At 46.0% G+C, this 25,997-nt stretch overlaps 1 protein-coding gene across 8 annotated transcripts in view; it reads left to right on the top strand.

The window, feature by feature from the left end:
• CADM1 (cell adhesion molecule 1) overlaps positions 1-25,997 on the top strand; it is a 572,409-nt gene that overhangs the window by 462,194 nt on the left and 84,218 nt on the right. For all 8 annotated transcript variants that reach the window (XM_069224945.1, XM_069224944.1, XM_069224941.1 and 5 more), the window contains 3 exons: positions 1,124-1,276; positions 6,927-7,064; positions 15,427-15,585. In XM_069224945.1, the coding sequence (XP_069081046.1) occupies positions 1,124-1,276; positions 6,927-7,064; positions 15,427-15,585 (450 nt within the window). The remainder of the gene's footprint in view (positions 1-1,123; positions 1,277-6,926; positions 7,065-15,426; positions 15,586-25,997) is intronic.

The raw sequence follows: 25,997 nt of genomic DNA, 5'->3' as shown, positions 1-25,997 counted from the left end.
TGCTCCGTCAAACTCATGCCTTTTAAGCACGCCGTGTTTAGTAACAGAGTTCACAAAAGACACCAAGTGTCTCGCCCATAACTTAGCACTCGTTTGAAATAGTTTACAGAGAATCGCGAGATTCTATTCCATGATTCCTGAAGGAGGAATGTAAGAGTCCTGGGCACGGCTGAAAAGGTACCTACTCAGACTTTCACTGAGCGGGGAAACTGCTTGTCGGAACAAAAGGGCAAAATGCCAGCCAGTGTTACCAGTATTTAGCATCAGAACCAGCTTCAGGGTTGAAATTACCAGTGGTGCCAATATAAAACCAGCCAAGTGGCAACCCTAGTTAAGCTGCAGGTGCCAGTAAACATTCTTTAGGTTATTGCATGAATATTTACTCTGGAACCCTCCACATCTGAACATAAGGTCTTCATTCCTTACAGCACTGTCTGCCCAGTGCAGTAGTGTGCACATCTGTGAAAGTGCCAGTGTGAGAAACGGAAGGGAAAGACCCCCACCGAGCAGTGCTTGGTTCAACAAGACCCAGTTGCAGACTATGTCTTATGCACAGCTGGAAAGATTGAAGTGAGCACGTTGCTAATTGGTGGAATATTGTGCTATGCCAGTTGCCTAGCATACGTCGAGCCTTGCCAGCAGCTTTTGTGAATAAAAGACATCCCAGTGTAAGTAGAAGGCAGATCCTGCAGATAGACCACTGGAAACAAGAAAGTGGAATCCCTACAAGGTTGGTTCCTCTGACATACATCTGGTGCTTGGAAAGAGTGTGTTTATAGCCACATATTTCTTCATGGTTTATTCAGTCCTTCTGCACCTTCGCAAACACAAGTCTGGTGGGAAGTCTCCTGAATGCCACACTGAGCAGTCTGTTGGTATTTCACAGCCCCTTCTTGTGGCTTCACCGATTGTTCCATAAAAAGGTTTGAGCTACCTTAATGGGCACCCACCCTCTTTCCCGACACACACCATCACTACTTTTCTCATTGCATCTGCTTGCCTTCCATGGCGCCTCTTCACCTACGGTGTTGTCCATCACCCATTTATTTCCCCAGGAATTATGCCCCCGCCCAGGTATTCAAGGTGACTCACCTGCTTCCCTTGTGTTTTTCTTATGCTTCAGCTTTAAAGGACAATCGGTTTCAGTTGGTGAACTTCTCCAGCAGTGAACTGCGGGTGTCCCTTTCAAACGTGTCGCTGAACGATGAGGGAAATTACTTCTGTCAGCTCTACACGGACCCCCCATTGGAAGAGATCATCACAGTCACAGTGCTAGGTAAGGATCAGTTATGCATGTGCTAGTCGGCCATCGAGGCCCAGTCCTGGCTGGATTATGGGGCTCCTCACCCTGATGAAGGGAACAGTATGATTTGTAATTTGAGGATCTCTATTATCATATTTAATGATTGAAAGTACTACTATCTTCCTCGCACTTAGTTGTATCACACGTCTGGAAACACGTTCTCGTCCCTGTTTGCACCATTTATCTTCTGTCTTTTACAGTTTTACACCATCGTTCCACTGTGCTCCATGTGTTTTGTAAGACGATATTCCTACACTCCAACTCCACGTGCCTCATGACCGACCAAAGTGTCCACTTACCTCTCCACATATTGGCTTGACATTGTAAATGCCTCTTGTTTGATATGTCAACAAAGCATATCTTCTCTTGGCCTAACCTACTTGGATTTCTACAAAGCCCTTTACTCCAAAACGATCTACTTTGCCAGTTGCTGCATGTTTTGCATACTTATGATGTGTATCATTGATCCATAGTGAAAACTCTTGCAAGATGTGCGTCAATGGGAGCTGTTTGTTGTGAATCTGATGAATGCACATAGACATCCTGGGATGGAGCGCACGATCGAAGGCTGATGTTTATCCGTGCTTCTCATTGCCAGCGGTTTTTCATGCTCTGCTCATTCTTGAAGAATCTTCTTGGCCTGTGCTTTAACTGGATGGAACTAATTAAGCCTCACTGTGATAGTGTCACATTTTGACACTCAAAATTGAGTGCTGCACTTGTAGTTGTTGCAATCAAAACAAGTTGGCGTCCTTTATTGAACATGTGCCGGGTCCATTGGATATGCCACCATTGCCAGTTGAAAGACAGTTTGACACTTAGTTCGATGGTCTCTGCTGGTTTGAGACCCTGATGGCCATCTAGAATCTGGTCTTGCCACAGAGGGAATAGGATCCCTTATACCTCTGCACTATTTCTTTACTTGTCTGTGCCAAAACCCCTGTGTTCATTTAAAATATATATATTTTTATTACCAATCAAACAACAAATTAATTAATCATTTGTAGAGCGAAGCACTGTCACCCCTAAGAGTATCTGGGCACTGGGGTGCGGGGTCGCTGTAGAAAATTAAGGTCTTGAGTTTTCTCTGAAGTCCACCAATGAGGGTGCTGTTCTAGGTGAAGGGGCAGGTCGCTCCAGGTCTTGGCAGTGATGTAGGAGAAGGAGCAGCCTTTGCTGAGGTTATGACCGATGCAGGGGTTGTGGACCAGGACTAGTGAGGAGGACAGCAGGTGTCTTGAGGATAGATGGAATTTGAGTTGGTGGTTTAGGTAGGCTGGTCCTTGATCGTGTAGGGCTTTGTAGGCGTGCATGAGGATCTTGAACTGACATCTCTTCTAGGATGGGGAGCCAGTGGAGGTTTCTGAGGAAGGGGTTATGTGGATCAGTTTGGGGAGGTCCTGGATGAGTCTGACTGCAGCGTTCTGTATGGTCTTGAGCCTCCTGAGAAGCTGGGAGGAAATTTCAGTGTAGTGAGTTTCTGTAGTTGAGGCGGCTGGTGACGAGGTCCTGAGCAAAGGTCTTTCCAGTGTTGACTGGGATCCATCTGAAGATTCTGCAGAGCTTGTGGAGGGTGTGGAAGAAAGAGGAGGTGACTGTTGACTTATCGCTTCATGTTTCGTTTGATGTCGAGGAATGTGCCTAGGTTGCATGCGTGGTCGATTGGCACAGGTGTAGGTCCAAGTTATGTTGGCTACCAGCTGTGGTCACATATGGAGGTTTTTGTTTCAGAAGATGAGTACTTCTGTCTTGTCTGAGTGGAGGTTAAGGCAGTTGGCTCTAATCCAGTTGGCTACTTTGGTCATGGCATTGCAGAAGTTTTTTCTTCTGGTGGAGGGGTCTTTGGTGAGCGAGAGGATACGTTGAGTGATTTCTGCATATGAAATTTTGTTGGGGCCGTGGGACCTGACGATGTCTGCGAGGTGGGTCATGTAGGTGTTGAACAAGGTGGGGCTGAGGGATGATCCTTGAGGTACCCTGCATATGACGTTCTTGGGTTCTGAGGTAAAGGATGTGTGTGTCCTGTTAGGAAGGAGACTTGAGGGCGAATTGCTGTATGCAGATGTTGTGGAGTCTGTTGATGTGGGTATTGTGGGAAATGGTGTTGAATGCCACAGAGAGGTTGAGGAGGATCAGGGCTACAGTCTCCCTGTGGATGCGGAGTGTTCTGATGTCGGCTGTGGGAGCAGTCAGCGATGTCTGCGCTGTGGCTGGCATGCAGTTCTGATTGGGAGGTGTCCAGCAGGTAGTTTGTTCCTGGTATTCAATGAGCTTTTGATTGATGGCCTTCTCGAGTACTTTGGTAGGGCAAGGGAGCAAGGAGATTGGGCGATAATGTTTTAGTTCACTGGCATCAGAGGTGGGCATCTTTAGGAGGGGTCTGACCTCTGCGTGCTCTCAACTGTCTGAAAAGGGTGCTGTGGTGATTGAGGTGTTGATGATGCTTGTGATTTCCATGCTGATTTTGTTGGTTCAGAGATTGAAAAGATGGTGGGGGATGGGGGCAGCGGTTGGGTGATGCTCCGGATTGGATGGATGATATGGTGGCCGTGGTGTTCTGTGTGTTGAGTGGAGACCATGTGGCGATCATTTGGCTGGTGTGGGCTGGTTGGCCAAGGCTGTTGAAGTTGAGAGCATTGGGTTGGGATTGAAGTTGTTGTAGATGGTGGCAGTCTTGATGTGGAAGTAATCCGAGAGTGTGTCAGAGTTCCTGAGAGGGGTGGATTGTGTCCTCAGTGGCTGCTGGGTTCGAGAATTCCTGGACTATTTTTAATAGTTCTTTCATGTGGTTGGCTGCTGTATTGATGCAGGCTGTGATGGCTTCTCACTTGGCTTCCTTGATGCTCAGGTGGTAATTGCTGAGGGCTGCTTTGAGTGGCTCTGTTGGAGGAGTTTCTTGTGGAGCGCCATCATTTCTCGAGTCTGTAGCAGTTGCACTTCTGATCTCTGGGGTGTACCAACTGGCGTGTTTTAAGTTTTTTGTTGGTTTTTGCCAGTTTTATCAGGGCAACTCTGCGCATTTGGTGACCCATGCAGAGAAGTTCTGGATGGCCTGTTCTACATCTGGGTGGTGCTGAGTGCATTAGTCCACTGAGTCTGTTACCTTGCCCCAGCTGCGGTGGGAGTAGCTGTGATGTTTGTTGATGGTATGCTGCGCGCCGGAGATGGTGAAGTGAAAGATGGCACGGTTGGGCCACATGAGTGCTGTGACATGGCTGAATTTGACTCTTGCTGGAGGTGAAAAGTACGGTCAAGTGTGTGTCTGGCTTTGTGTGTGGGTTTGCTGACCATTTGGGTGAGAGAATGATGATATTTGGGTTCTCCAGAAGGGTGATAGAGTTGGCGTTTTTGGGGTCGTCGATGTGTAAATTGAGGTCTCAGAGTACAACATAGTGGTAGGAGTTGATGGCTAGGTGGACAATGAGTTTGTAGATGATGTTGCATAAAGTCTGTTGAGGTCCGGGGTCTGTATACGAAGGTGCCTCTTATCAATTGTCAGTCTGTAGTTGGAAGTTGAGGTGTTCCATGAGGGATGTGTGGTTGTCATTGACTGAGATGCAATGGATGGTTTTCTTAAAGATGATGGCGATGCCCCTGCCATGTTTGTTCATGCAGTCTTGGTGTATCATCTTGTAGTCGATGGGTGTTGTGGTGGCTATATCAGGGTTCAAGGAGGGATTGAGACAAGTTTTGGCGATGAAGGTGAAAGGGTTGGTGATGGTGTCCCAGATTTCCCTGACATTTCGCGGAGGGATCCTGCATTGAGCAAGATGCATTGGAGCGGTCCCAGGTTGTTTGTGGTCTTCCAGGGGGGATGTGGTGTGGTATCCTGTGTGGACTGGCAGTCCTGAATTGCAGGAGAAACAGCATTGATGGCAGGTGAAGGGTCCTTGGGTTGCTCATGGAAAGGAAGTGCAGCAGTTGTTGTTTTGGTGTCTAGGGTCAGGAACTCCTTAGTGGTGTGGTGGGGGGGGGGGGGGGCAGGGTTCCTGGCACTGGGCATAGTCCAGGCGCAGAGAGTTGCAGATGGGCTTGCCTTTGGCATGCCTGAGGCACACCTGCTGCACAGCTGCTCTGCGGCCTCCATTAAATAGGTCCTGGGAGAGGTGCTGGGAATGCGGGAAGTGCAGGGAAAAATAGCACAAGAGGAGCAGAAAAATGGCGAGGCACTGTTCTTGGGGCCTAGGGCACAAGAGGAGCAGAAAAATGGCGAGGCACTGTTCTTGGGGCCTAGGGCACAGGAATCTTGGGGCAGGAAGGCTGGCAGGGGAGGCTAACTTCATGCAGGAGCAGCCAGGCAGTCGCAGAAGTAGACTGGTGGCAGGGAGAGCTAGTGTGGATCTGCTCAATGGGGCCACACTGCGGCCTCCATTTAGTAGGGTCTGAGAGGGAGGAATGACACTATGGAGGTGGGAAGTGCAGGGAAAGGGGAATGGGAGGAGCAGGAAAATGGCGAGGAACTGGTCCTGGGGCCTAGGGCACAGGAACTTGGGCAGGCAGGCTAAGGAGGCGGGTAGGAGAGGCTGACTTCAGGCAGGAGCAGCCTGGCAATCGCAGGAGTAGACAGACAGCAGGAGAGCAGGTGAGGCCCTGCTCAATGGGGCCACACTGCGGCCCCCATTTAGTAGGTCCTGGAGGGGGGGGTGCTCGGGAGGTGGGAAGAGCAGGGAAAACTGCTCAGTTGGAGCCAGAAAAAGGTGAGGCAGTGGTCCTGGAACCTAGGGCACAGGAACATTGGGACTGAGCCTGTGGCACAGGAACCTGGGCAGAGAGGCTGGCAGAAGAGACTGACTTTGAGCAGGAGCAGTCTGACAGTTACAGGAGTTGACTGGCATCAGGGAGAGCTGGTAAGGACCTGCTCAAAGGGATGGCACTGCAGACTCCATTAAGTAGGTCCTGGCAGGGGCGCTGGGGAGGCAGGAAGCTGTAAGAGTGGGAAAAACAGCACAGGAGGAGCGGGAAAATGGTGAGGCACTGGTCCTGGGGCCTAAGGCACAGGAACTTTGGGGCTGAGCATAGGGCACAGTACCTAGTCAGGCAAGCTGGCAGGAGAGGCTGACTTCAGGCAGTTGCAGTTTGGCAGTCGCTGAAGTAAATTGACGGCAGGGAGAGCTGGTGAGGAGTACATTAACATAACATCTTATAACCTTACCCAGAAATATGGGCCATTTACTTTAAATTCTAAAAAAAAAAAAAAACTAAACTTGCACAAGCATTTGTAGTCGTTTTGGCCACTGGGAGTAAAGGGGGCGGGGGTAAATTCCAGACACTCAATAACTGCACCTTGTCGCATAGAGGATTTCACACCACCAGAAATAAATGATTTCCCTTCTTCAGATCCTTGGATACAGTTCTAGACGGACGATTTGTACCACTTAACAATGTACCTGGTGGTCCCAAACCAAGTCTTACACTTGGTGCATTCATTGTGCTTGGGGTGACTAATAAGGGAAATATCTCTCATGTGCCAAGAGTTCCACGTTGTTTTCTGCTGCATCTGCATGGTCCAACCAAGATGGGTTAATGGCGGACTGTGACGTTCTCTTACTTTATATGCTGTATTCTCTGCTTCCTTGACTTACAGTATCTTGCCATCTTGTCCTTATTTTTATTTTGACTTCAGTTCCTCCGCAGACCTTGGTGATCGACACGCAGAAGGACACTGCCACAGAGGGTGAGGAGATCGAGTTGAACTGCACGGCGATGGGTGGCAAGCCTGCTGCGGACATTAGATGGCTGAAGGGCAACAAAGAGTTGAAGGGTAGGTTTGTCTCTTCATAGGCCTCTCCAGAACCTGCTGGATTGATGCTTAGTGTCCCTGTGTCAAAAAAAGAAGCAGTTACTGCTTTCATCAATAGTTCCTTGTGCTCCATGTCATATGATTTTTTTTCCTTCGCCTTCTCCCATCTGTTTTTCCACCAGACTGTATCTATACATTTCTAATAGTTAGATCTGTAGTAAAAGATTCTCTACTTTGCTAATTTTCGTTAAGCAATTTCTTTTACTTTCTTTCCCACGTTTATCTGCCAGTTAACCAGTTGGTCCAAGCAGACCTACTTCATCTTTTAGTTTCACATGCTCGAGTTATTTAGTCAGGTTCTGGTCGTCTGGCTGGTCAAAGGGTATATTCGGACGAACTTCTGCCGTATAGTCATAACTTGTAAATGTGGCTTGGATCTCCTACTGATTGAGTTTGGTTTCCTCTGTGAGCAGGTAGTTAGTGCTTGTGAAGACCCTGACTTCTAATTTAAGATGTTGTATTGCATCCCCTTTTGAGACTGGACAGTAGTACCAGGAATCCGGTGTAGAGTGGACACAGTTGAGGACAGATTAATTCATTTTCTGCAATTTACATAAACTCTTGGCATTCTGCTATAGTGCTGTTAAGGTTAATTGACATGAGTCTGTGTTTGTTTGATGTTTTGGGACCGAGTAACAGCTGCATGTTGTTAGTTGTACGCATTGTGATAGTGTTGGTTTGTTAATCCCTTAGTGAAATATAAAAGGAAAACTGGCTTGCAAGATCTTCTAACCTATTCCGAGACACAAGGGCATTTCTGCTAAGAGGGAGCGAGGCCTGATAGTCTTTGCTACTCTGGTGTAAATTTCGTTGGCAGCTTTCCCTCTGCGGCTCTCTTTAGATGCCACTATTCACCTTCTCGCTAAGGTCTCTCTAGTGTCTTCCGTTCTCACACGAGTTCCCTTGTTTTTGAGTTTGACTTAGTGCACCCAGTTGTTATTGACTGAAAAGATGGGCCCCTTTCCATGAAAGTCACTCGGTTAGTTATTTGTGATTAGTTCTAGTGTTTGGCAATCCATGCTTCTATTTTTCTAAGGGGGTTACAGTTGAAAAGCCTGGTTCTCAAAGAGGAGTCGCCTTGAACTGAAATGTTACTGATTTGAGATTACCTTTGAGAACATTGTTTTCAAAGGACATTTACCTCTTCGTCTTTTGAGGCTGTCCCCGTGGATTTAATCCTATATCACTGATGGCACAACGGTGCATTTGCTTGTTCTTTGTATTGAAATGTGAGTGTGTATAAACGTTTTTTTGCTGATTGAATTATCTTTCTCTATAGAGTGGCAGCATTCCTCAGTAGTTTGGTAACAAGCGCCATTCTGTAGTTGCTGGGTGGCGTTGCTTTTGAACCTGGCAGCTTGGCTGGGGGCAAAGGTTAGAGCTTGCTGCAATGGAGCTAAACAGTGTTTGATATTTTATGATTGTCATGGCTTTTATCTTGATGTTGGCGCCTACTGTCTTTTTTTCCTCTCCCTTCAAATTGCACAATATGAACACAATGGGTCGTTCATGTTTTACCGTGAACGCCTAGACTGGCCATTCTGCAACAATTCATGCCACGCATCAAATTGATTTGTATGTTTGTGGTCTCTTCTTAAGTTCATTCATCAACTCGCAGGAATACATCGAGGCCTGGGGTGCGCTGGCGTTTCTCCACCACCAGACTAGCTGTGCCAGCCTTCTTGCCTCTCCGGATAGAGTCTGCCTGCTGATTACTGACCACACAAGACCTGTCTACAATAAACGTTTTGTTCCTGGATGTGTAACAGCAGTACCTGAAGGGTGATTTGTGTATGACTTTGGTTATCATGAGAAGCTTTGCTGGATCTATGTTTTCAATCACCTTGAGAGAAGGTTATTAGGGCACTTCCAGAAGGGCTATAATGTTGGCAGCTGCATTTTGTTTGGCTTGTTTTGTCCTGCACAGGATGCCCAATAATGGATTTAGGCCTCCCCCGTCACAACTAAGCGCAAACATGAATAAATGCACAAGAACGAGTTTGCCAGTCTTTTAGGACTCTTTCTGATCTGTTTTGCATTGCGAAGTCAATCACTGAAGATACTGCCTGCGATCTCAGGGGGATGTGTTTGCCAAGGTGTGTGAATGTAATAGTTTTAGATGAAATGGTTCCAAGAGGCAACACTGAGTGAAGAAAAGAGAGTTGACAAGAGTCACCACAAGGCAAAAGAAAGGTGCAGTGGTATTGTTACACAGAGAGCATAAACGGGCATCTAATGGGAGTGAAGAATAAGTTAGTTACAGCCTATCTATGTGGTAAACATCATGCAGAACATGGGAGTATTTACACGTCCTGGCGTTCTTCCATTCTCAACCTGTGGTTGCCAGGGCAACCCTGCGGCCAGCACAAAACTAGGCGAGTAGCTGTTTAATAGGGCTTATATGCACATGGATGTATATCATACTATGGCACAGTGCTGTCCACTCTGTAGATATACACTCGCTGGTTATTTTTTTTCTTTTCATAGATTGGCATCGGAACCTGCATCAAAAGTGCTCAGAATTTCATTGTGGCAGGCGTGGCCCTCGTGGCCTCGTTTTTTTCACGATTTGTTGTTTTATCCTTCTCTATTCCTATCTTCCTTCGTCTGTTTGTTTAAGCCAAAACGTGCTGTTTTTAACCTAGGAGCGTCATGCCTATGGCTTCATGACGGCCAGTGTATGCCCGCGCTCTCCATTAGTATATCTTTCTGATCTGGCTGGTGTGCATGTTGAGTGAGGGTCGCAATATCCTGCTAGAACTTGCATTTTATAATGTGGGGAATGAGTCAATAACATTTTGTTTTGGTGTGAGGAGCTCGCACTGGCCATGACACAGAGCACTTTTTCAGAAACTGAGGCAATGAGGCACCCCACCACAGTCCTGCTTCCCCTCATTGACCCTGCACGAGTGGCGAGTGCAATCCAAGTGCTGTTATCTGTACACACCACCACAGAACTCTAATGCTTCCCTGGTCAGAGCATGAGTAGCTCGTTCAGTGCCGTTTTTGTTTTGTATTGTATGTAAGCAAAAACGTGGACTGGACGAGCAGTTCATGCATGAACCTGAGAAACATAAGTGCTCTGTAAGCAGTACTGACTGTCTGATGTGATGGTTAAGGCACAAAAGGAAAGGTAGGCCCTCTGGATGGCAGTCTGTTCTAGAGATGCTCTTGCACAGTCAGACTGCATCCCACCCCAAGTCTTCACATGGAGGTCCCTACCCGCTATTGTATATCATAGAAAGCTTGTCTCTTCTTCTGGGCTGGATGCTGAAGAATCATTGCAAAGTCATGGTGAGCATAGCCTCTGAGGATTTATTCGCTAGCTACCGGAGTGAGGTAGAGTATTGGACCAGTAAATGCAGCCTACCTTCCTGTGGGCATATTTTGAGCTAATCTAACTCCTTATATGCAGTTCATCTTGCAACACCACATGGTGTCGGAGGCTGCTGAGAAGGCAGCCAACAGGCCGATAAGTGACTTCATTCATCTCACGCAGAAGTGAAAGGGCTGCGCTGCCTCCTACTTACAGTGCTTGAAAATGATTTCTGTCCCCAGCCCCGAGGCCAAGCATGTAAGATTACAGGTTCTGGCCTCTCTGGGTGACCATCAGGACAAGTCTTTTTGTGAGGTTGCTGCAGCATCATATCAGGAGCATGGTACTCCATCCTCCTCTCACCCTTAGTAGAATAGTAGTACATACAGGAATACCTAACAAAGTCCAAGGCTCTAGAGTCTACAGGACCAGAGTCTGAGTGGATGGTCCCTTTCATTACTTCTGAATTACATTTTAGCTGTGCACCTTTCTGGGAAAGTGGCATGCATGGTTGAGGGATCTGCCAGTTCCAATCTGCAGTATTAAGAGAAGTTGGCTCTGTCTGTTTCACGTGCATTACACTTAAATATGTTACTCATAAGAATGCTGACACCTGTTTTCAGTTTCCTCACTTTGTAAGCCTTACATGACCGGGCAAAAGCCATAGACTGCCCTAGATCTCTTACCACTGGCTCTACCCCAGCATCTAGTGTTCTTAGTCCTTGGGTCCTTAGTACATCTTTTGGAACCAGAATGAAATTCATTTCCAACATGGGCCTCCCTGTCAAGTCTAGCTTTTCTCTAACTGCCTCCATCAGTTGCTCTCCTAAGGACTCTAGCTTACCACCAGGTATGGGTGCTTTTTGAGCAGATCACTGCAAGGCCTTCTACAAGCAAGTGGTCAAGATGGTTACCCGGACACCGAAGTTGAAGCCTGTTGTGGCGAGGACGTGCACGCAACTAAGTGGAACTGCTTTGTGCGCTACCTTAGGCCCTTGTCATTGTCCATTCTGCACAGCGATGCCCCTTTGACCCCAGTGACACCCCTCCCACTCCCTGGTGATATGTACTGGGAGTCAACGCACTAATAGTAGCCTTGGCAGTACCATCAAAGCTAGCATTCATGATCGACTCCCAGGTCATCTAACACACTGAGGAAGTCTGGAAAAAGCTAGACTCCAAGCCAACTATCTCAGGGTCTCTTGAACATAAATACTGGACACTAAAACAAAGCCTTGGCTTTGTAAGCTCTTCCTTTCCTCCCTCTCCCGGTCCCAATTGAGTGTTACGGTGATGGCAGCTTCCTTGCAATACAAGACTCAGTTCTCCCACAAGAAGAAGAAGGTAATGGGTCTGTAGTCTTATGCAAAACTATACAAAACTCTGGCGGATGTTGTTCATACATCATGGTGAGCTGCCTGCTGCAAGAGTGGTACAAGTCCAGCAACCACTTGTCCTATGACCCAGACTCTACCCTATAGACTTCTGTATTCTTGCTTTACTTGTACTAAAGCTTCTCCCCTATTGGGAAACTCTAAGAATGAAACACTAACCGTATCAAGAGCTGCTCTTTTAATAATAGTTATGGAGGAAGCTTAGCAAAAAGTTATCAACCTCCTATTTTTTGAGGAAAATGTACCAAAACCTGTTTGCTTGCAAGGTTTCACAGCAGTGCAACACTGACGCTGTCACAACCAAATCGTTGAGTGTTAACCATGAGCTTCTGGATATACCACGGTCGTCTTTGCTAAGAGCATAGGTATTTCATCATTTCAAGGCAAGACTCTCCTTTTTCCCCAAACCTCTAACAACCATTTGCCCTTTTGGTTGGTCTCTTCAGAAGAGAAAGAAACCTTTCTCCGGGCCTCAACAGTCGCAATTACTTCAGTAGGTTCTGACACCCTGCTCCATCTCTGACAACTGCCTCCAGGCCAGCAAGGAGTAGATGTCCCCTTTATTAGCACCCCTGTCCCAAACTCACCGGTGATACCCAAGTCTTTTTTAGTGTCGCACAGACTGAGTCCGTTTCAGACACACTTCCCCTACTTGGTTTCTCAGCAATATCTGCAGCAGGTTGAGAGGCTTCTCATTTTGAATGCAATAGATCTGTTCCTGCCTGTGAGAAGGGGTCGGTACTAGTTATTCCATTATTTCCTTTAAGGAAAAATTGGCTCCCCACTCCCGTTTCCTGTAGATTTACAATCCCAACTAGTTCTCTTCACTAGAAAAGCTCAAGATGCGGCTTTAAGCCGAGGTCATGGCCGCTGCCCAGAATGCCTACTTACATTCGGTGGGGCCTACTGGGCACTTGCCTTCCCCTTCAGGGCCTTGTTTTGCGGTAACATACAATACCTCTGCTTCATTGTGTAGAATGGACTCTATTAATGAGGTACGATTCCTTTCACCTAAAATGCATCCCTGCAGAATTTCACCAAGAAACTGCTTCACGGCTGCCTTGCTGCAGATGTCAACTCCCATCCAGAACACTTGCAGATCGTAGCTGAGGGGGTTAGCGCAGTGCAACCTGAGAGGGACCTTTACAACCTGAGCCAATCTAATGTTATTAGTGGTAGCCTCAAACCCTCGGCGTGCTCTTTGGGGTGCTAGTTTATTCTGGGATCTGCACCCTCTTAGTCTTTCACTTTCGCCAGGAGTTTTAGCCATCAATCCAAATGTGGGCCACATTTTAGAGCACACATACTCCTAATAGGGACAATGTATTCTCCTTAAGGGTGCTGTTGCCCGCCAAGGCAGAGGAATTCTATTATTTGTCAAGTATCCGGTCCAAGCATGATTCATGAGGTCTCCTGCACCCGTCTATAGCACTGTTGAAATGGGTTGCTTATTTCCTAATGAAATACCTTTTGCACATATCTGCCTCTATTTAAGGAGCTTAATTGACCTTCAAACGTCACATCACTCATACTACTTGAGCAAATGGGGGAAAGCTTTCGTTTCTTTATGTTTTCTTTTATATGAGCCTTGCAAAATAAATAGTAAACTGCTCATTTGTTCCGTGGGCACCTCCCTGTCCTTTTCTAGACACCTTTCCAAGGCAGGAGACCTGGAGTAATCTACAGGAACCAGGTTACCTGGAGGACCCAAAGAAAACACAGTAAACCCTCCGTTACTGCTAGTGACATCATCAAACATCTGGTCGGACTAATGCATCTGCTCCCCTGCTCGTGCGGCCTCTTTACACCTGTAGCTATTTTTGGTCCGGTTGAAGTGCATTTCCTTAGAAACCGATGCCACTTTCACCTTAAGCTCCTTTCTTGGAAAGCTATGTTCTTAGTTGCCTTAACTTTATCTGTTTGTACTGATGAACATCAGGTCCCCCTTGCCCTTGAAAGGGCAACTGTGTGCCTCTGAGCAATACACGGTTCTGAGTGACAAAATGGTCCCGAGGAAAATTCAGTTTTAGACCTCAAAATGTGGTTTAACCTGAGTAGGGGTATTTTCTTCCTCCACATTTTATGCACACCCATGTCTCTTCAGGAAATGCTACATAACTTTTATAACATGGTAATTACATTTTTCATGTACTAAAATAAGAACTCCATTCTACCAACCAACTGTATGACTCTAGTTGGGATTGGTGCGGGCAGCGCAAAAGCATGACGTCCATCGCCAGGTGTATTAAATACTCAATCTCCCACTAATGTTTTCTTCTTAAACCATCCAATCCGGTGCCTTAATTCACTGGTATTCACCAGACATTTACTTGTGATAGAAGGCAGTAGGGTGGCTATTTGATCAAATCCATGCATTTTGCATGCACTACACTCCCGAGGCTTCCTCCTGGAGCATTGTGAAATATGACAGGCATGTTCTGCTGAAAGTTTGCTTAGTCGTAAACAGTCCAGTGCCAACTTCTCTCCTGACTCCATTCTCTTGCCATGGAACCTACTCACAAGATGAAAGTGAGCCAGTCTTGATATGGATAAGAGATATTTACCTTTATGGTAACTGCCACTCAGAGTCTGAATCGTGTTGTATTTTACTACAGCATTTATACCGCAGTGTCTACCCACTTGTGGGTAACTGTAGTGCGTACCTACGTGTGTAGCAAGCTGTGCCATGTAGGGTATGGGTAGAAGGGTGTTGTCTTTGTTTTCTGATTCTATGTAGGATGTGTTTGAGCTGCTGTTTTTTCTGTTATGGGACACAACATGCAGCAGTTTGATGGATGCCAAGATGAGAGACAGACCCTGAACTTTATGGTTTTCAATGTTATGGCGGCTTTGAAAGTCTGCTGTCTCTTAACCGTTCTCTCTACCCTTCCCCCAGTCTCTGATACTGAATGAAAAGGTTTGTCTTATTTTTTTAAACATAACTGATGATGCTGTGTGCACATGAATGTAGGACGCAGCAGCTATGGCCAGGTATGTTGTACACCTAAATGAATATTAACACTTATGCACAATTGTATTAAACAGCTATAGAACTCCTTCACTGTGTGTTGCTCGTACTTGCTGGCTGATTATGGGATTGATTCTTTGTATTAGGAATAGCAGAGCCAATTTACGTTCTTTGTTTTCCATGCAGATATCGAAAACCTTTTAAAGCAGTGTGCCTTCAACTTTTGTGCCAGAGTATGCTCTTTTAGCACTTTGTGCCAATGAGGCTGCCTTGTCTTCCAAAATGGCCACCACTGATAGTCTAGGATTCATGTCGGGGGTTCAGTGTATCCTCAGTGGGATAACTAAGAGGGCGGAGGCGGGCCTATGCATATCAACTGTCTTTGTGTCATGACCAGTATCTCTAATGCCAGAAAAGCCATTGTTTTTAGATAGGATATTCACCTGATATGTTTAGCCCAGCCCTGACACTCTTCGGTACACTGGCCCATCCGTAAGTCTTCACATTTTACATTATGCCAAAAGGTCAGGTTTAGCTCCGATCTACAACCTTGTGCTTTGTGCATGAAATTGCGTGGCCCCAACTTAATTCCCCGTGGTGTTTTGGAGGGCGTTGGTCACGTCTGGATCTTTTTTCTACCTATAGGGGAGTCATTCGTAAAGCCAATGGAGGAGAAGATGTCCCTGGTGACGAGTCGGGTATCACTGACAGTCAGCCGCGAAGACGATGGGGTGCCCGTGGTCTGCTTAGTGGACCATCCAGCAGTGCAAGACCTACAGATACAGCAGAAACTCAGTGTGCAGTGTGAGTACTGAAAATGAAGTGCTTTTACGTGCCGTGCGTAATCTGCCATGCTACTCTGCTTGTTATGAGCTCAGCAGCAGTCATTGAGCCCTGCCAGGTGCCGTCTTATCGTGGAGGGAGCAGTGCACTACTCATTTGTTTACACGTGAGTATGAATTACTATATTGACTTTAATTACGGTAATGTGGTTCAGATTTCAAATCTAGTTCCTGTCCTGACTGGGTGCAGGACCCATGAGCATGCTGGACAGCTGCAGGACTTACCAGTCGTGGCCCAAATTGGGGACATTAAAGATATGACCATATTAGGCGTAATGTGATAGCTGCCACCATGATCATCAGTAAACTGAACAACCATACCATCTGCTATTTGTAGACCTTGGAGGTGGCAGAAGTGTGGTATTAAGTGCCATATTAAGTAATTATCAGTGAAAGAGCCAAGGTGACATAACATGCAGGTGAAAAACTTAAAGCATATTGTCATGTATTAACCCAAGACTTTTTCCCTTCCTTTCTATCACGGTTTGTGCCCAGCAAGTGCCTTGTACCGAATCCCAAAGTTATAAACTGTGCCCTTGTTCTTAGACACCAACATTATGTATAAAGCAGCACTGTACAGCCAGTCATAATTGTGTTACTGCTGGTGGCGCCTACATTCGCTTACGCTTTCCAGCGGGACATGCGGGTAGACCCAGGTGATAACCGTGTCACACAAAAAACTAAGACACAACTAAGACACAGAAAATATTAACCATAAATTTAACAAGTCACTTTATGAGGACACTCTATATTAGTTACTTTTGTTTTATTGAATATATTTGAACTAATTTGGACTGTTTGCCGGCAAACACGCTGAGCTGGATTCGAATTTATTTCCGGACTTTGAAGGGATGTTGTTCTAGGCTGCCTGGTGTCTCTGCAGTCTGCGTTGCTTTGTAATACAGCTGACACTGTAGGGCAGCTGGCCTCACAAGTTGTAAGTCACCAGGGTCCTCTGAAGTGACAAGCAAAATAATTTTCTCACAATTAATCTACAAAATATTAAATGCTGTAAGCACGTCCAATCAGTTTGAGTCTGACGGTACACTCTAACGAATAAACAAAATTGATAGTGTTTTCAATTTGTCACACTAGATACAAGCAGGGTAAAAGAAACTAAGCTTAACACTTAAAAGGAACATGTTAAAATAAACTTTTGTCTTAACATTACAATAATTCACAAATGTGAAATTGAAAAAGAAACACTGTCAGGAAATGGGCCAAAATGCGTAAAGTTCTTGGGAATGTGTAAAATATTTCTAAAAATTGATGTTCATTCTCCCCTTTTATTTTATTTCACAAAAGTAACCCCAGCTGACTACTGAGTACGTTCTGCAACACCCCCAGCCAGTCCTAGCTTTGTAGCCAAAACGTGTTGCTTGCTGCTGGTTTGAGCCTTTATTTACAATTTTAAATACAACACCACAGGCCCCAAAGTGCAGTGTGCTCTTGGCTAAACTTTTAGTACTGGATAAATGCTTCTCACTATAAATGGGTTCACTTTCCAGATCTGAACATATTTATCAATTCCACATTTCAGTTAAAGTATTCCTTATAAAATCCAACGTGTAGTTGACAGAATTGTCAGCATAAAAGGTTCAACAGTGTGATAATGAAATGAGGGGCTAAGACGCCAGGGGTTATTTGAGGGGGCCAGTTTGATACATTCTGCCAGCCCTAGCGTGACTGACAAAAAATGTACCTCGTGCCCATTACAGGGAAGGGTATAGCTTCTTCTTTCTCTAAAACAACACTGTGTTCCAGCATGATGCTGGTCTGTGTTTTCCAGGAGCCATCGAAATGCTTCTTTTAGTCAGACTGGCAGGCTCCAGGACACCTTCCACGGGGTATGTCTCAAGGTTTACAGCCCATGTTTGAAGGCAAAAACCCTGTGTTGGGACAGCGCTACAATCTTCCTGTTGTTCACCTTTGAGTTAGAATGTTTTCCAATATATTTCAACAATACACAAGTGCTGTGACTGAGGCTCAAGAAGGAAGTTAGACTGGTGAGAGCACAAACTCGGTTCTCCCGATTTCACCCAACACTGCATATTGTTGTTATCCTTGATTGGCTGTCACCAGAACTTTTCGGCCTAGCATACACTTCCTGCTTGGAGTTGGGCCCATTTCCAGACACCTCAAAACAGTGTTTCCAGAGGAACCCATAACTCAGTACTTCTCTTGAGTCTGATTTACACACACCAGCCACCACATGCCCCCACACCCTCTATTGGTTGCTTCTGGTCACTTTCCTTACCTCATCCAGCTATGGCTTAACTTTCTCATCACTATTCAGACTTGGATGTATTGATCACTGTTTTGCGAGGTTAATTCCTTGCCCTGGCTGTGCTATTCTTCGCAAAGAGACACTCTTGGCCATAGTAGTGGTTAGCAACACAACAAGATGCTGAACTTTTCAAACGCTCACCTCTAGCCACAGATCTGGGTTAAATCTATTGTTCTTTTGGTCACCATGCCACCCCAGTTTGGACCCAGGCATTTGCAAATCAGTCTTGACCCTGCTCCTCATGGGAACAGTCGGGCCCGAACTGCCAGGCTAGGTCCTCCCTGGATTGGAGACAAGCATTCTGGAACCACTTTGGGGTATCACCACTCATCTTGTTTTCAGTCCAGGGAGAACCTGGCTTAGCTGTTCGGGCCGGACTGTTCCCATGGGGAGGAGGATCAATACTGTTTTGCATATGACTGGGTCCAAACTGGGGTGATGTGGCAAGCAAAATAACGATGGACTGGTGGTGAGTGTTTGAAAAGTTTCCACACTCTCCATCCATCATTTTATTTTGGTTTTGCTATGTGGTCCCTAAGTGGTAAGGGTATTCCCAGATGTGGTTCCCTTGCTTGCTACACCACTGGATTCAGGCTAGCCTGGTTGAGGGGTGATACCCCCAAATCAATCCCAGAATGCTTGTTTCCGGCACAGGGAGGACCTGGCTTGAGAGTTCGGGCTGGACTGTTCACATGGGGAGCAGGGGCAAGATTGATTTGCATATGGCTGGTTCCTAACTGGGGTGAAGTGGCAAGCAAAATAACGATGGATTAAACCCAGATCTGTGACTGGGGATGAGTGTTTGAAAAGTTTCAACATTCCATCCGTCATTTGTTTTTGGTTTTGCTTGATAGTGGTTATTCTTTGCCACAACAAGAAGGTGTTATTCTTAATCAACTTTTATAACCCATTACCGTAGATATTTCTGCTTAACTGTCCTGCTCTGATCTTACAGTAATTTATCTACAGATTGTCCACTTTCCGCCTAGAAGTAATCATCAGGTTTTTTTGCCTTGCGCCTATAATGTTTTTACATATGTGTGGCCTTCTTCTTTTATGCACTTGTTGGCCTTTTCTACCCCACTTTCCTCCTGACAAACGGATTACTCTGCTCTTGTCTCTTTTTACCTCCATTATTTTGCAGGCACTTTCGTCATAGAATAACTGATAACTATAAATTATTTACTTGGAGACCATACAATAATTATTTTCTTTGTATAATGACATAGGATCTATTCAATGCCTCTTCTATTCATCTGTCTCGATGCTGTCCCCGGTGACTCTTTGGAGTCTAAATCGACACTTAGAAGTGAGTTTGACCAGATGAAGTCTTTGCACCACTAAGGAGTTTATGAACTGTTAATTTGTCTAAAACTTTCAGAGGAGGGTCTTTTGTCGATTGCCAAAACTTTTATACCACTTTGTCTGTTGTCATTGTTTCTCAATTGATCTCTTATGCGACTTTTTTTTGGCCTTTTCTCACTAGCACCGTGTGACCTCTTTAATTATTGAGCACTTTCTAAATGTACTTTTATTATACTGTATCTAAGTATCATGTTATGGAATATTTTGTTATACATTAAATATTCTTGTGATAGACATGGTCTCACTGGTGTATCATTTTGCACATATTCATTGAATGTTCGGATGGATTGTTTGTTCCTCTGTCTTCCAATTCTTTGTATTGATACCTTGTGGGGCGCGATTTATATTTATAATACCCTGGCCCTCCCCTGGTCTACGGGTAGCACCCTTGGTTTTAAAAAATATATATATTGTGCACTTAAAGGGCAGCAAACAGCTCATCTCCACCAGTTATACCTCTGTAATAGTTACCTCTTGGCACCCCTGTGAAGTCCCGTCTACGGGGTGACTTTGGGTCACTGATTCATTCTTCTATGGCTGCCCACATAACTACAAATTGCCATAGCTACCCAGAATGTGTGAAAACAGACTGAAATATCCTTAATTCATTTCATCTGCTTCATTATTTCGCTCCGTTACGCTCCTATTTTTTCCTCTTGCAATTTTCATAAAATGGAAAGTATTGTGAAGTAATGTCCCTGTAATTGGAAAACAGAAAAGATCAGATATTGCCTAAATTGGCAGGTGGCAGACTACTGTGTCTCTGCTAATGTGTAATTCATTTATGCAAACTTAATAGACATTAACATTTCTTGTAGGGCATCATTAGCTTCAATAATGCATTGGTACCTTTGCGAGCCCGGATTTGCATAAAATAGTGTGTGGGGGCAGGGGAGAGTAACACTAATGCAAATGAGCTACAGTAAAAGTCCAGCGGGGGGCAGTTGAGGGTGTTGATAGTCTATTGCATTGTGGCTTCTCGGATGACGTTCAACGTAGGATACTGGTGTGTGCTTTCTCGGAAGATGACAACTTGGGATGTCGTGATGCATTTTCTGGGATCCCCATATTAATATACAGAACTGCATTATGCCTGTTCCTTAAAGTCTTATGCTAGGAGATGGATCGCCATTGTTATCCCCTGAGATGCATATGTTACTCTACTGCATTGAGCCTTCAGATGAAACCACAGACTTAAGATGCTGTAGTGGCCAGAGACCCCCGTGCCAGGGTATTAAGTATAATATACTGCAGTGTGCGCCCCAGAAAGCCTATCGAAGTCTGGATACTGTATCCGGGTCTACCCTTAAATGACCTCCATCAGTGGTATAAGGAACAGCTGTGTTCCCAATGGTTGGGTATACTACTGCCTTCTATATAAGGCCCATAGTAAGATACTGTACTGGAGTGTGTCTTCACTGGAGACCCCATTTCTATCAAGGACCCTGCTAGGATACTTAATACAGGGCACCTTCAGCTCATGCTGCATATTCCCAGATACTGCACTGCAGTATGCACCAGTGATGTAAAGAAACTTGAGCCCCCACCCCCCCCCTGCAAAGTAAATGGAGGACCACACTTCCGCATTGGACCCAATCAGGGGCTTGCCACCTATGCAGAGTGTACTGTGGTGAGGGGGGGCCCTGGAGCTCGGACCCCCCTCACTGCGATGGCTGTGGGGGCCTTTGTTACGCCACTGGTATGCACTCCTGCCCTTCCCAGAGAACATCCCACTCTTAAGCTCCTGTAGTGCAGGGTGCTCTACGTAGAACCCCCATGTTAGGGTCCCGTACAGCACTGCTTGTCCCTGATCCCAATAATAAGACCGTACAGCAGGGTGGCCTCATGGGAGAAGCCCGTGTTAGTCTGCTATATTGTCTCATAGCTTCCACCCAGAGCCTCGTGGTCAGATGCATTGTTCCTCTTGGACACCTACTTCTGCCAGTGTTCTGTAGTGTAGCTTCCTAGAGAAATATATGCATGGCACTGTATTGAAATGTTTTCTAAGATCTCATGTTATACACTAAACTGCAATGCGTAGTTGCTTTATTTCACATTTTTGGCTTACTCCGGTACGATCCGGTGCCTGTGATCCACACTTTGTATAGTTTCCCAACAGTGGAGAGAAGATGCACTTTATCAGTGTCCCCAGAGAGCCTCATGTCGCTTTACTGCAGTTTTTCCACATGGCCTGTGTTAGGACACACAACAGTGTCTTTCCCAGACACGTTTTTGTTACTTTGTTGTACAGTAATTGCCTTTACATGAGATCACCATATTGTGTACTGTGAGGCAGCTTGTTTTGCCAGGCTGCTGGTATACCCAGCTATAACCCCTGGAACTGCAATGTGCCTTCCCTGTACCCAGCTGTATTAATATATTCTACAGCAATGTAGTTGTGTTACAATACCGCCCGCAGCGTGGCTTCCCTTGAGGCCCATGTTAAGAAATTGCCCTTCAGAGTTTCCTCCTGTATTTACTGTACTATGGTGTCACTCCCGGGGGTGCCTTATGATGAGGCACTGTGCTGCTGTGTGGTTCCACTAGGGCCCCCATCATGTTGGGATACTGTGGCATGGTCTCTCCCCCCCACAGTCCCATTCTAGAACGCTGCAGTGCACAGCTTGTCCCAGAAACATTCCATGCCAGTGTACTGGAAAGCACATTTTTGTGGTGGGATACACGACTGCGTTAAACCCCCAGCCCCTCCTGCTTAGGTTAGGACACTGTTCCGCAAATCTTCCACATATCCCCAATTCGAATACTAATCTGCAGCATCTCAGAGACTCGCCATTCTAGGATACTGTACTGTAAGGTACCTCCTCAGCCAGAGATCCTTGGTTACTGTACTATACGGATAACCCACGCCATCCAGAATGCCGGATGTTTTGGTATTGTGCTTCCCCTGCAAACCTCACCTTTCCCAAAGTTGGGATTCCGACCTGTGCTGCCTCTTCCGAGGCCCCCATGGCAGTACTCTATGCAGTGCCTCCCGCGTGCCCATTAACTCGAGGTACTGCACCCTAGGATACCCCCAGAGCACCCTTGTTAGAATGCTGTTCTGCCGTACCTCTCCCAGAGCTTCGCTATACTAGGATAGTGTAGTGTCTCCCCAAGTGACCCTAGGTTGTTTTATAGTATGCGTCTGACCCCCTTTCTCTGGTGTTAAGTGGGTGTACTGGGCCTAGTCCTAGTATCCCCGTAAGTAGCTCTTACACTGCAGTCTCTCTCCCTAACCCCTTTCATGGGATGCTGCAGTGTGCCCCAGCGCATCTTACAGAGCGCCCCCAAATCTACACTGGGATAGTGCAGTGTCTCCCCAGAAACTACATGTTGGGGGACTGCTCTGCTGTGTTTCTCTCCACATGCCACATGTTCGGACGCTGTACTGAAGAGTCCCTCCACATAAGCTCCCATGTGCGGAGATTCTGCAGTCTCCAAACCCACTGTTTTGTAGTACTGAGCTACAGGCCCTCTAAGGGGACCTCCAGTTGGACCAGTACTTCCTCACTATATTGCATGTTACATCATGTGACAAATATTGTGTCCGCTACACTGATCTAACCAGTACATTACATGGTAAGTAAAGAGTCGCTAAAATAGTAATTCCCTCTGTTTTGATGATGTGGGGGGTGGAATATGTTTGTAGGTCGATATTAATGACCTCGATATAGCACTATATGCCCATCGGGATATTTTATAGAGTCTCTCCACAAAAACCCCTATAGTCGAATATTGTAGTGCAGTTTCAATCTGCAGGGACCTTTTGAGAAGGTATTCCAGTGCAGTGTCCCTTACCAGAGTACCCATGCTCAAATACTGAGCCTCGGTGCGACTCCCCTTTAAAATCTCATGTTCGTTTACGGCAAAGCACAAATAGCTACGTTCCTCAACTCCTGCCACTGAATCCGTGTAGCCAAGACTTGCCTATGGCGCGCTCCGTGTTTGAAGATTCTGTTGTCACAACTTCATCTAGTGCACTGCCGCACCAGTGCAAAGGGGAAGAACTGCAGTGGCAGCAAACAAAGTGTACTCACCCGCTTAGGCTTCTTGTCAGCACCACTTGTTAGATCCGGTCTTTAGACTTGCTAGCTTTCACAGATGTTGAAAAGTCAGTCCATTCTTTGCTTTTCAGAAATACTTGTTTCCACGGGGGTTAAAATCTCTCTAGTCTCGGGCTTTCCGATAACATCAGCTTTCACCAGTACTGAAAGCCACACCGTTTGTCTGGCTGCTGGAGGGTTAAGGTCACCTCATTCTTTGATCTTCAGGCATGAGTGCTTTCATCGATGGGAACGCCGCCTCAGTCTCCAGATATGCCGCTTTCACTGATACTTGCACCATTTTGGGGCCTCAAGGCATGCATGCTTTCACCAAGGCTGAAACTCACACCATTCTTGAGTCTTCAAACATGTTTACTTTCAGCTATGCTGGAAGCCTCAACTTTCTAAGGTCTTCAGACACATCAGCTTTGACAATTGCTGAAAGTCACACAATTCTATAACCATCAGAATGATCGATTCTAGGGCTGACTTGGCAGTCTGCTACTGTTGCATTTTCCCAAAAGTATTCAGGCTAGAGCCATTGTTTCAAAGCAGGATGGTCTGTCGTGAGCCAACCTTGAAAGCCAAAGTTAGAAAACAGGTTCCAAAACGGCGCTACCAATGTCAGCCAACTTTATTGAAAATCATTATATTGTCGTAACCAGCGTGCTATCCAGGCACGCCTCGGTCAGAGGATGTTTGAATGCATCTACCTTGTTAGCTATCCATTATCTAGCACAGTCACCAAGATGCACCAGTGCGTGTTTCCAATAAAGTGCTTCAAATAACTACACCAAAAAAAATCTTTTATTTATCATAATGCTTACTCTCCTTGTTTCAAAACCCATTATTTACGTAATTGTAATTCAAAAAGGACATATTTTGCCCTCCATACTGCATTGATCAACTGCAGTAGTCGTAATTTGCTGATGAACTAAATCCCCAATACATTTTGGTTTAAACAGTCATCGGGGGCGGCGGAAGGCGGGGGGGGGGGGGGGGGGGGGCACACTAGTTCATGTCACAGTTACTGGTTACTGCATCAAAGGAAACGGAGAGTATACATGAGACAGAAGGACAATACACGGCTCCGGAACCGTCCATAAACACCTGATCAATTATCCATAGTGGTTAAAATGGCCAACCACGTTAAGCTCATCACATCAGCTTATTAGGCACAGCTCTGTCAAACGATGTAAAAAATGTCATGTGTCAATATTTCACACAAGCACCCATGAATCCACGTACTGGGAAAATACGATTGTTTGCCAACAGGTACCAAAACTACAAAGCTCCTCGAAGTGCATTGCCACAGGATAGCAATAGCTGTACGTAGTAAAAATAAACCTGAAAGCCCCCATGCTCCTGCAGTGTGGGCTTGCTTTGAACATTTGTGCCAGAGCTGATTTTGGTTTCCGGCCCTGCTCGCTTCCTCTATAAGGTGAGGGCTGTTCCACGTTCAGGTTTCCCCAGGCCCGGCAGCCATGCCGCCCCGCGCTCCAGACCAAGGCGCGCGCCTGCGGCCGCCGATGCTGCACCGCTCCGTTCCCCGGCTCTGGACACGCCTGCTCTGCTGCCGCGCGCGCCTGTACGTTCAGGTTTGCTTTCACAGTTAGGGTGATGGGGAAAGGTGGTGAACTGGAATATACAGCCTGTCAGTCTTCATTCGCTCGCCTGGCACTGCTAGAAATGGAAAATGGAAATAGCATTTCTGTTGACCGCGCTCCCTGATGCAGGCCGGCCGTCCTCACAATCACTTACAGCCGCTTGAACGGACGGCTGATGTGTGTGGGTGGAGAATGCAGTCAGGAGACAGAGCTGGGCACTGGAGGGGAGTGCGCTGGATGTTAACGGGGATATTGCCCTTTAGAAATATATTTGAACATGTGCAGATGGAGCAGCTTTTTTCATTTCTCATTCTCAATATTCTGTCACAGTGGCATGCTCGCCTCTTGAGCTGCCTTCCGGCTATTTCTGGTCACTGGTTTCTTCTTGTGAGTGAAAGGTAAGAATTTTGTGATGAGCCCCCAGGCCCACTTGATGTGGTGTCCAATGTACATTGTTTTAGAAATGCACAGCTGTCCCCTCTTCGTACACTGACTTTTGATTAGGTATATAAAAAAATCAAATTCTGCAGTCAAGCTTGCTGTTGGTGTCATTTTTCCTGTGGTTCATTGTGGTGATGTATTGTTTTTTTGGGTGTTGTGAGGCTATCAGATCCCCCCCAGAAATGCCCTAGCGAAAAGAAATAGTCCTGCTCACAACTCTGTCCACTGGTGGAACCACAAAAGGAAGTTCATAGGAGGGGTGCAGCAACTCAATTTCTCAGGTTAAGAATGTATTAGCTCAATCGATTTGACGAGAAGCAATGACCTTGGAACCTATCGGAGATAACAGTTTAGTATAGATACCTATGTGGGATGACCTTGTCCAGAGTATGTGCCTTCCCCACTCATCCCTGAGGGTCGCACTCATTGAATGTGACAAGTTGCCCCTGCAGTGGCCATATGCTCCTTGGATTTCTACTGCATAGTCAGTTGTAGAATCCATGCTTCCCACTGGCGGGAAGCCAGTGTTAAGGTAATATTTTTCATATGTAAAAAATTTGCAACTCATCAAAATGACTTGTCCAATAATATTTGGCATTCTTTCATATGGTTTACTTTTCTAAATTAGTGA

This window comes from Pleurodeles waltl, chromosome 3_1, assembly GCF_031143425.1.
Source record: "Pleurodeles waltl isolate 20211129_DDA chromosome 3_1, aPleWal1.hap1.20221129, whole genome shotgun sequence".
Classification (NCBI taxonomy): domain Eukaryota; kingdom Metazoa; phylum Chordata; class Amphibia; order Caudata; family Salamandridae; genus Pleurodeles; species Pleurodeles waltl.
The sequence above is the reverse complement of the archived record's forward strand: the minus strand, read 5'-3'. Positions and strand labels throughout refer to the sequence as shown.